The sequence below is a fragment of the Lactuca sativa genome, chromosome 8, assembly GCF_002870075.4.
Source record: "Lactuca sativa cultivar Salinas chromosome 8, Lsat_Salinas_v11, whole genome shotgun sequence".
Lineage (NCBI taxonomy): Eukaryota > Viridiplantae > Streptophyta > Magnoliopsida > Asterales > Asteraceae > Lactuca > Lactuca sativa.
Window position 1 is genome coordinate 197,294,157 of NC_056630.2, and position 12,250 is coordinate 197,306,406.

The 12,250-nt window shown below is 35.5% G+C and overlaps 1 protein-coding gene across 1 annotated transcript; it reads right to left on the bottom strand.

Annotated features, from left to right (window-relative positions):
* Nucleotides 1-2,629: 2,629 nt before the first annotated feature.
* On the bottom strand, nucleotides 2,630-4,994 carry LOC111896215 (pentatricopeptide repeat-containing protein At2g03880, mitochondrial). The gene has a single exon (XM_023892229.2). The coding sequence runs from the start codon at nucleotides 4,841-4,843 to the stop codon at nucleotides 2,906-2,908; it is 1,938 nt and encodes a 645-aa protein (XP_023747997.1). The 5' UTR covers nucleotides 4,844-4,994; the 3' UTR covers nucleotides 2,630-2,905.
* Between the last annotated feature and the right edge of the window lie 7,256 nt (nucleotides 4,995-12,250).

Here is a 12,250-nt window from a genome sequence, read left to right on the forward strand (position 1 = left end):
GATGTATGTGAGGTAAAGGCAATTAAAAACATAAATATCAAATTACAATGTGAAAAGCAATTAAAAGGTCCATTATAGTAGGGGGGCCATATAAACCAGAATATAGTGATCTCAAAGTGAAACACCATATTAGTTGTTACTCAAAAGTTGAAAGCATTGATTTTGTTCGAAACACCATATAGTCACTGATTTTTGTTAACAAATAGATAGTAATTATGTTAAAAGAAGTAACAAATAATGAAAACCTTGGTTTTAGAGCATGTGGTATGGATTACCACAACGCCGTTAAGGATGATGTGGCTGCCCATAACGGCGTGGTAACATCAAAAACATTACCCATTTTCTTGTTGCATCTTATTGTGTTGCTTCTTGTTGTCTCAATGACAAGAAGAAACGAGATCATCTATTGGCTATCGAATTATCTTTCCATATCTCTCTCCTCTTAAAGGGTGTTATAACACCATGAACACCACCCTCTTTTTTTGTTGCTTCTTGTTATAACACTACCAAAACGGACCCATACGTAATAGTCTTAAAAAGCATAAAGTGCCCTAAAGCGCTAAAGCCTTTGGGGCCGACGCACTAAGCGCTCGCCTAGAGCACGCGATGCGCCAAGAATATATATATATATATATATATATATATATATATATATATATATATATATATACCTAAAAAATAGTTTTAAATACTTAAAATATCCAAAAACCATAGTTCCATAGTTGACTATTGGAAACAATTAGTCAATTACTATTTCGCATATTACATTACAGAAAATAAATTACCAAAATACCAAACAAGATTCGAATCACAAGAAATCTGAAATTACCTCAATATTATGTTGCGAAGAAAAGTAGAAGAGGAGAAAATAATCAAAGCTAACAATTTGGAAATATAATTCAAAAATCTGAATTATTTGACAAGACTAACGTATTATAGAGCTCAGAAGAGGAGAAAAGAATCAGGATTGGAAGTTCCGACATACTAAAAGTTGAAAGCGAAGAATTTGTTCAAGGGGAGAAATTTTTATTTACTTACCATTGTAATGAAAATTCTATCGACCGATCACATATCGACTTGCACTGATTACATCGGTGAAGGTGGTTGGAGTAGGTAGCAACTTTGGTGGTTTCCATTAGTGGCAATGGTTCTCCGTGAGTATGACAGTGGTTTCCGACGTGACAGTGGTGCCTAGTGCAGGCCGGTCCAAAGATAAAAGTGGTCAGAGCGAAAAGAAAAAATGAGTCCCCAAAAACCATAAATATAATAAAAAATAAATAGAAAATACACACAACATTATAAAATTCACTTTTAATACTAAAAAACAAAAAAAAAATAATCAAATCATTACAAAAACACGTAATTTAAAGTAAAATATTTCTCCTAACATTTTTAGATAAATTATTTTTTTTATATAATTATACCATATACTTTACAAATTTTGGGTCCCTTAGAAACATGGCCCTGAGTGACCGTCCTGGTTGCCCACCGTTAGGACCGGACCTAACCTAGTGGTGGCTAACGGTTGCCGACGGTGGTTGATGGTAATTTCATGTAGTAAGGATGATAGAGAAATAGAGTCATTGTGTTTTAAATATAGATGTATTAGTTGGGTGGGGTCATTAGGGGTTCAATTTTATTTTATATATTTTTTAGTTATAAAAATATTTAAGTAAATAAAATAAATGGAAAACAAAATCAAAGGTCAAAATAGTCTTTTCAAATGATTTGAATTTTCAAAGGACGTTATATTTTTTATTTTAAACCATCCGTTTGTGTAGACGAAAAAGAAAATGTTAGCCCAACTTAACACCCCACAACAAAATGAGGATAACCCAATCAATAAGAGACCAAATACCCTTTTACCCCTTGGTGGCCCGTCTCCACATCTAGTGGTACCCCGCATAAAAAAAACTACTTTTGCCCTTATTTATTTATTTATTTATATATCTTTTTTTAATTATTGTAATTATCTATTTATAATTAAGCTAATAATTACACACCCACCCCCTTATCTCTTCCAGACTTCCAACATTTGGTTCATTGGGTGCTCTATTTATCAAAGTAACTCTCCTTGATACGAGTGGTTTGTTCTGAAATATATTTTCAAGTTTGGTGTTTTTATGTTGCCTTTTTATTATTTAGTTGGCTTTATAATACATTATTAGGTTAATTGGTTCATAACAGTTTTAAAAATCATGGCATCTATATCTTTAGGTGTTCCTAATCAAGGAGGTTCATACAAAGTGAACTGGAACAAAGAACAAGAGGAACCATTTTTCCAAATCACGTTACAACTTGTTCAAGATAATAAGCATATGAGATTATGAGGTTATATGAAAAACATCACCACCTTTTCCACCGAAAAAAACATCCCACCGAACCCACTAGAATCAGAAACTCTTTCAAACCAAAAATCAAATTCATAAATAGAGGGTTAGGTTTTATTTTAAGTCATTTTATTATTTAAATAAATATATAATACAATTTAATAAAAAGAATAAACAACTCATGACAAAATAGTATGTTTATGTCTAGGAAGGACCAGGAGCGCAACAAATACAAATAGTGGGAACGATCCGAATTAAAAAAATAAGTTAGAAACCAACATGCAAATTAACCCAAACCATAAGGACCATCCGTGTAATTTACTCATTTGTTTATCATATCATCTACTTTCATTTCATCCGATTACAAAACTATATTTCGAAAAATCTACCCAATTATACTAATCCCATCAAAATACAAAGCATATTCACTCCTATAATTGGGTGGATTCTTGATGTGTATAATGTCTAACAAGATTTTTTTTTTCTTTTTTTGAAAATTCAATGCTATAATTAAGTAGATTTCCGAATACCTTAGTAGGTAAGAAAATTTGAAAGCAAAATCGATCCTAATGTTACTACCAATAATCCCCACAAGAGCAAACTCCTCCTTGAAAGTGATGATAACGAATAGGATCTCTAATAACTATATTCCTATTCTCCATTTTCGCCAAAAGTTTAGCAAAAAGATGACAATCTCCACAAATCCTAATATTTTTCCTAATCCTAATAGTCTTTCCCTTAACCAAAACCATTAAACCATAAACAATCGCCAACTTTTCACTATGACACAACAAAGGATCTTCCATTTGTTCCCCTTCAACATCTTGCAACACAAAACTCGTATCATGAACATATCCCACTTCTCTTAACCTCTTAACATAACAATTCACCTCTCTCATAATATTTTCTATCTCCGGATGCGAATCATCCCTCACTATAAACGCATGAATCTCTTTATTCACTTCAATCCAACTACACCCGGGTTCCTTTTTTACGTTTTTACCCCTCATTGTTCTCCTCACCTTTTCCACATCTTCCCACCTTTGAGTATTCGCGTATATGTTTGATAGCAAACTATACGTACCCGAATCCTCAGGGTCAAGTTCCAGGACTCGGTTAGCCGCATACGCGGCTAACCCTGTGTCCCGGTGCATCCCACATGCACTGAGCAGAGTCCGCCACGTCACCACATCGGGTCCCGGCTCCATGGTGTGGATCAATTTGAAAGCCTCATTGAGTTGACCGGCTCTTCCAAGTAGGTCAACCATGCAACCATAATGCTCTCTTCCCGGTTTAATCCCATAAATATTTTCCATTTTTTCAAAGTAAAATCGACCCTTTTCTACTAATCCCGCATGGCTACAAGCAAATAGGATTCCAACCATTGTTATGTAGTTAGGTTTGCTTCCGGAAGCTTCCATGGTTTGAAACATTTTTAAAGCTTCATGGTTGAAACCGTTTTGTGCTAGACCATTTATCATTGTGCTCCATGAGATTACGTCTTTTTCCACCATTTTTGTAAACTCAAATCTTGCATCTTCCATGCTTCCACACTTGCAATACATATCAAGAAGCGCGTTTCCAAGAATCAAGTCTTGGTTGTTGTACTTGAGGACATGAACATGGACTTGTCTTCCAAGTTCTAATAAAGCCATCCCTGTGACAGCACTTAAGACACTGGTTAATGTTGCTTGATCTGACATGAATCCGGATTTCTTCATTCGTTTGAAGAGATTCAAAGCTTCATCTCCATTGTTGTTTTGAGCGAATGCACCGATTATTGTGTTCCAGACGATTAAATCACTTGTTTCCATCTCGTTGAAAGTGGTTAATGCGTTTTGGAGTTCACCCCATTTGGAATATTTATCAATGAGTGAACTTCTGACAAATACGTCAGATTCCAAACCAGCTTTAGTTATGCTGCAATGGATTTGCTTGAGTATGGGTAAGCCATTGCAGGATCCCAAAACAGAAGAATAAGTAAACATGTTGGGGCGAATTCCGTTTCTTATCATAAGAATCAAGAATTCCATGGCTTTGTCGTTCATTTTTGCATTAGAGAAAGCAGCTATCATGGTGGTCCAAGAGACTACGTTTCTCTCAGGCATTTCATCGAACAGTTCGTGTGCTTCGTTTAATAAGTTAAATTTGGAGTACATATTCATGAGAGTATTAATCAAGAAAGTTTTGGGGTTGTACCCATTAGAGAAAACGTGTTTATGGACTAGTTTGGCTTCTTGGATGGCGCCACGAGCGAGACAACACTTAATGAGTTCAGAATATGTGACGGAATCGGCCCAAATTTGGTGCTTTTGCATGAAAGACAAAGCTTTCATGGCAGCCGGGAGGTCTTTGCGATAACAGGAGGCAGTGAATTCATCAAGTAGTGTATTCGGTGAGTGTGATTGAAGGGGAGTTGGGTGGCATTGATGATGAAATTGTAGCAACGATTGTAATGCAAAAGCAACAGTAGCAGATATGGATTTGGGGTTGCAGATGGAGATTGATTTCATTTGTGTGTAAGTGTAAACCGAATCAAAATTGAGACGAACAGAATCACAATCACTGATGATTGCCGAACATCTGAAGAAGCACGTAGTGTTTTAACGAGTTTTGTACGTCCTTCCCTCCCAGCGCCAGCTCCTATCTTTTCGGTCACTCTCAAGTCTCAACCAATACACATAAAAATCCTATCTTTTTCAACCTATTATTTTTCTTTATTTAATTTAATTAAAAAATATAAAATAAAATAAAACATAATATTTATTTGTTTTCTTTAAAAATAGAGTTTTGTTAATTTAAAACTAAAAAAAATTGCTAAAATAATTTGTTCTATTAAAAGAAAAAGAAAACAATAAATGTTGTACATAATTTGTTTTTTTAATAAAAAATACAAACATAGAAAATTACATCTTGCATTGAATGAAAAAGAATAATGGCAGGAAGCAAATTATGTTATTGACTATTCATCTCAATATGCATGTATAAGAGGGGAAGGAGTCGTAGCGAGCTGGAGGAGGAGATGGATAAGCGGGAGGAGAGCAATATAGAAAGAGAAGGGTGTTTCGGTTTGAGGAAGACGCTGGAGGTTGAAACCAAAGAAGAAATTTGGGGGGTTGGGAGGCATCCAACTTGGGCGAGTTTGACTCCCTTCACCTTGGGTCCAGTGGCTTGAGCGGAAGGAGAGAAACGATTCCATCCTCCCAACAGTGGGTTGGCGAACCCGCCAAATACAATAAATATTCCATCCCACTAGAACCCGCATGTGAAGGAACACATGAGCCGGCGGTACCGCCACTAAATTCATAAACTGCCGACGAACCCAACAACGATTCCGTCTGCCTAGGGGAGGACGGAATCGTTTCTCTCCTCCTGCTCAAGCCGCTGGACCCAAGGTGAAGGGAGTCAAACTCGCCCAAGCCGGATGCCTCCCAACTCGTCTTCCCCAAATTTCTTCTTTGGTTTCAACCTCTAGCGGGTTCATCAAACCGAAACACCCTTCTCTTTTCTATATTGCTCTCCTCCCGCTTATCCCTCTCCTCATCCAGACCGCTACGACTCTATATTGCTTTTCCCCCCTAAGGCATACTACTTTTTAAAAAGACAAAACTTCAAAAATGGTCCCTGTGGTTTCTGAAAATCTGAAGTTTAGTGTAACATCCCAAAAATACGGGCCAAAAATTTCGTTTTTAAAACATGTACTTAGCAAAACATTTAGGAATAATTCATTCAACAATCATTTCATTTCACAAAAGATGTTGCATGTCAGAAAACATTGTCATAATCATAAAAATGTCAGAGTACAATTTCCCAGGAAGATATCATAATGCGGAATACAAGCAGGTGTAACAGCCCGGATTCCCAGGTATTATCTATTATTATATTTTTGGTATTTTGTGAGGAGACTCGGCGAGTTGGAGCTCAAACTCGCCGAGTAGGATCGCAGTTTGGACGCGGGTTCGCGGTTGGACTCGGCGAGTCCACGCTGTTTAATGAAACCCTAATTTCCGGGGTATGTACTACAAGAAAAAGACCCTTTTACGACGCACAAACCACGACACTCCTTGATTTATGCTACGCAAAAGCGTGTGACATTAAAAGAGTGTCATCTCTTAAAAAAATTTAAGGATTTAGGTCGCGCATTATTGCGTGCCCTTAAATTAATGTCTAACTAAAAAACACGGAGGGCACCTATACTAAAATGTGTGTCGTCTAAGGATGTCGCTTTATAAATTTTAATGGAACGCGCGTTTTCCAACCTTTGATAGCTAAGCGGGAACGAAATCCTCAAAAATTAGAAAACTCCGCCTTTTTCTCATCTTCCTTCGTTTCTACTTTTCTCTTTTCCATGGTTTAGCTTAATGAAGCTCTGTGAATTCCATGAGTTATCGTTATGAAGTATGGAATGCAAAACTTGATTCTCGTTTGTTTCTAATTTCCCATAGATAAATCAAAACAACACACAGACGAAGAACCCTAACGTGCGTCTTCCTTCTTTGTAGTTAGCGGGAGGTCTTTTATTTTCTTCTAAAATCCCGATTCTCTCATTTTTTCTATTGAGATTGAGGTTTTTTTGCTCCCGAAAATAGACCTTACAAAATCATTACGATTGAGGGCTCTATGATGAAGAACTAGGGATTCTAAGCCCAGCAAGGTTTCCTCCTCTCCTTGAATTCATGTTTTCAAAACCTAAAAGGAAATTTAGGTTTCTATCTCCTATTTTAGAGTTATCTTTTTAAATCGTCTTGTTCCTTCACCCAGCTTGGCTATGGATTCCCGGTATGGCATCACAACCCTGCGACTTGGTTACTCTCGAGCCTACAAGGGTCGTTGAAACCCTCAAGAATCTTACCACAAGGTTTCGTGACTACAGAGTGGTTGAGGTCGTGAACTTGTTATCCACTGCCAATGATGGAACCATGATGCATTTATATACGCAGGTGAGTAATCAAATCTTAGTATAGTCATCAGTAAATCTTTTACGCTGTTTGTAAATCTTTTAAATCTTCTAAACACAATTGATGTTTTATTTCTCCACGCTCCTACAACCCAGGCTACCACTTGTTATTTTTGGTTGCTTTGTTACTACATAAGACAACAACCTGGTAATATTTGAATAATTAATCACTGCCTGTTTAGGGATACTTTTTGGTGAACACCAAGTGTTTGATAAAATGCCCCAATGAGTGACTCTTGTGTTTTCTTGGACATAACAATGTTGTTGAGCCTCTTGAATCAACCCCTTTATTTGAGAAGTATTTCACATCTTGAGCAAGTAGAATTTGCACATTCGTTTCTTTTGGTAAAATCTTAAAAGTATTTTTCTTCTTCTTCTCTAATTGTTGTTTGATTTGCTGTGTTTCAGTTGTTGAACTTGTTAGATGTGATCATTGACTATGCAGAAAGCAAGCAAGTTCCTGCTCCTGAAGAACCACATGTTCAGATATCCACTACAGAGAAAAGGGAGAGACTATTTTTGTCTGGATAAGCAAACAAGCTCCTGCTCCTGAAGAACCACATATGAGACATGAATTAGCCTCTGAAGAATCATCTGTTTAGATGTGATCATTGACAATGCGGAAAGCAAGCAACCAAATAAAAGGAGTTATAACCTCGGAAATGAGTTATAACCTTGCAGTGGATGCTTGAAAAAGACAAGGTCAAAACTAATATGATACACAAATTACGTGTTGCATTAACAAGTCCTTTAACTTCACCTTTTGCTTTGGAGTTCTATCACCACTACAAACAAGTGAAGTATATTTCTATCTCTTGAAATTTTCCCTAATTTATAAAACAAAAATAAGGTTGTAAATCTTATCGACGAACTATAGCAATTACATAACGAAGCTCTTCAGCTTGGCCAAATGAGCCAATGATTCCACTCCCTTGACGTGTTAGTCCTTTAGAAAGGCTGAGCTGGCTCGTCATTTTTCTTATGGTCATATGTTGATCTTTTTTCTTTACCAGATAGGATACTGAAGGCTTCATAAATATATTTAAATATATTTAAGCATGCCATTATATCTCTTTTAGTCAAGTTGACCAGGATGACCAATATCTTATAATTTACTTCATTCTTCAAGTGAATATTATTTGTTTGGCTTACAATCCATGAGGTTAAGCACTATGCACAACAGCAAGTAAACTAGGACTTGATTCTAGTTGTTCTCTAGATGTGAATTTTGTCTCCCATCTTTTAAGTGAAATATTTCTCTAAATAATTTTCATATTTCTTTTGCCTCCCTTGACCCTTTCCTGTTTCATTAGTCTAAGTTTATGGTGACATTTCTCTTTCTAATTAGCTACTTTTTATAATGGTTATGTGTTGACGATTGATATGTAGATGTATTCATGGTTTTTGAAATGTAATCTGCTTACTCCCTCTTCTTGGAGTCAGGGAGTTTTTTTGCTACAGTTAAATATTTCTTTATTCCCATTTGGCAATTGGCAAAATGGTCATTTTCACAAGTTTAACATATGGGCTTTGCGACCCATATACCAAACCCATTATATTTATGACACCATATGTATGTATATATTTTGGTACTCATTTCATGGTTTCATAACGTTTTTAGTCCATAAATTGTCAACTTTAGCAACAAATTCTCTTTCAAAAAAATAGCAACAAATATGTTAAATTTCTGAACATGACCATTTTGCCCCCGTATTCTTCATCTCTTTCATTTCTATGTTCAACAAGTAAGCCTAACGAAATTAAGATCTCTCCTTAAAAAAATTGCATCTGATATCTGATATGTATAAAAGATATAGTTGTTCACAATAAGTAATTTTTGATGGGTTTTGGTCATAAGACATCCTATGTGCTCATACAAACCCTAAAGCTTGGATCTAGGTTTCTCTATTGTACATACTTTGAATCCAAGACTATGAACCCTAATTCTAGCATATGGAAATTAGAATACACATGTAATTAGGTTTAAGAACATACCTTGATTGTTATATAGCAACAACAATCCAATTCCTCCTTGAATTGACCTTGGAAAGCTGAGAGTCACAAGTGTCACTCCTCTAATGGCTTACAAACACCATAAGCAAGTGGAGAAGGTATATAGAGAGAGGAGGGAGGTAGGAATTCATCCTTAGATGCTCTAGGGATCAAGTACACGAATTCCAAGGCCTTAGGGGTCTTTATATAGGGTTGGGATTAGGTTTTCAGTCCTTATCCTTATCTAGTTGCTTGTCCACCAAGCAACCATAAGATAACTCTTAGAAACCCTTATTCTAGTCGAATTCTAAGTGATTATCACCTCAAATTCGTTCACCATATATATAAGATAATCCTTACCTTATTTTGTAACTATCACATAATTACAATTCAGCCCCTCTAGTTTAATTAATTACACTTGATCACAAAATTAATTCTTAATTAATTATTGACCAATATTAATTAAACAAATATGATTTCTCCTTTAATATATTATTCTTATAACATATTAATAAATCATAATAACCTCTCTCTCTTTATTTATTTCTCCAATCAAGTTGCTTTGGTGAAGGCAACCCAAAAGGACCATGCACCATCGGGTCAAGTACACACCAAAATAGTTATGGACTTAGACACTAATCCAACAGTCTCCCACTTGGATAAGTCTAACAACTATTATGCGTATGACTTCGGATCCCGATCTGCAATCGTAGCTTTCCAAAGCCGCTGTCAACTCTGATCATATCAAATACGCGTGTCCTTAGATAAGGGATCATATATTCCTCCATTCTAGATATCGTATGATATATGATTTCAAATCATTCTCTTTGTACTATATCTCGATTTCCGATTTATGACGACTGACTAATTGAATAAATCAAATTAGCCCTAGCCCGGCCAAGCATTTACGTTTGTCATCACTAAACCATCGAGGGGCCCAAAGATATCGCTTTTATCCTACTTTGAATAAAAGGAATGGATAAACTTTGATACAATGCTTGCTTGCACTCACTAACCAAATCACACACAACAATATGTTTTATAACACCAAGTTACTGGTGCGTTTACATATTATCAATGTGCAACCGATTCGCAAGATATAACTTACACATCTCGGTTTCAAGAATATAAGATGTTATCGTCTCACCAATCACTCGTGATACAATTCATGGAGTGATCCAAGTGAGCGTGGGTTTAATCCAATGCTCAAATCATATTCATAAGCACTCATGAACGTTGCAGCAAACATTTGCTTATGTCTAATACTTTTCTAGACACTCCACACACCAATTCATGACAATCTTCATTCATATCTACTTCCAACATATGAACGACTGTGGCACGTTCGAATAATTCGATTATTCTTAATAAACTCAATTATTCTGGAAGTCAAAACATGAAAATGTGAAACACAAGAATAATACTAATCCCATATGGCCTCAACCCTTTGAGCATAAATAAAACACCTTTTATTTATCACCATATTGATTACTCATTATTTGTCGTTTCGGTTAATCAACTTCTTACTTGAATTCCAACACTTGTCTCATGCTCCCAGCATGCACACAATGTTTACCTATGGTTCTTACTTTGTGAAATAGATCAATTGAACACATTTCCAATCTTTCTCATTTTACAACTCCAAATCCTTTTTCCATAAGTGTAAGAATATCAATTCTTGCTACTTACAGAATATGCTAGATTCTAACACTTTATGCAATGATCCTTTCGTAATGTCACTGTACCAAAGTCACAAAGACTATTGCCAATGATATTACAAAGTCCTCTATCGGAGATTGTTACAAGACAATTCCATAGACGTGATGTCTCTCACTCAAAGTACATTCTTTGAACATCCTTTTGCATAGAAGTTTCTAATCTAATCGTAGATTATTCAATTCCCAATATGGACACACTTCCATATGTTCCATATGACAACTCATTCTTAATAGAATCTTATCTATTCGTAATGATGTCGATATGGTCCATCCACTTATGGAAACATTTCCATATTTTCCAATACTATACTTCCAACTACTCACAAGCGACCAATCCTCGTCGAACTTTGGATTGTCCTTTGATAGTTGTTTAATTATTTTAGTCAAAACCAGTTCTAGTCCCTTTTCCCTCTAAATGCGCTCGACATTTGGAAAATTTTAGAATGGTCAAACATTAAGCATTTGCAATCGATCCTATACCCGAAGCGTATGGGACACGACGCATAATGTTTTATTTGCTATGTTCTCAAAATTCGAATTGTGAAGAGGGATGCCGTAATCATAATCGAAATTTTAAGAACACACTATGTACCTTAGACTAAGTTTATTAACATTTCTTAACCTAATCCTTTAGATTTGAAATGAAGCATAATATTCTCTCCCTTAATTATAGCAAAACAACCTTTCAACTCTTACAACTTTGCAAAGTATGACTCTTGTTTTCTATAATTAATATTGCTAACCTTGCAATACTTTCCTTAATAATCATACAATCATAACATTTATGCTCCCACTATCATGATGATTATTATAAAACATAACACTTATGCTCCCACTAGCTTCGACATGTATTCATAAACATCTTAACTTTCATAAAACAATACTTATTGAATTTCTTAAGTTCATGTTTCTAATACTTAGTGCTTTGATAATCCTTTATCAATGCTTCTTGAACTTATACACCTTTGCCTTCGATAGTTCATATGTGTGTCTAAACAATTAAGACTAATTGCCAAACCTAACAATTCAAATTATGGAAAGGGATGCCGTAACCATGATTGAATTTTAGAATGCAATTTTACGATCACTATCTTCTTAAAATCTCTCTTAGTGAAAGCATTTCTTCACAATCATTTTCATGAAGGAGGAAATCTTATGACACTTAGATTTGAGCGGTGTATGTGTTCTTATCCATGTGAATTTGTTAAAACTAAAGTTTACGACAAATTCAAACTCATATGGACCGAGCTTTC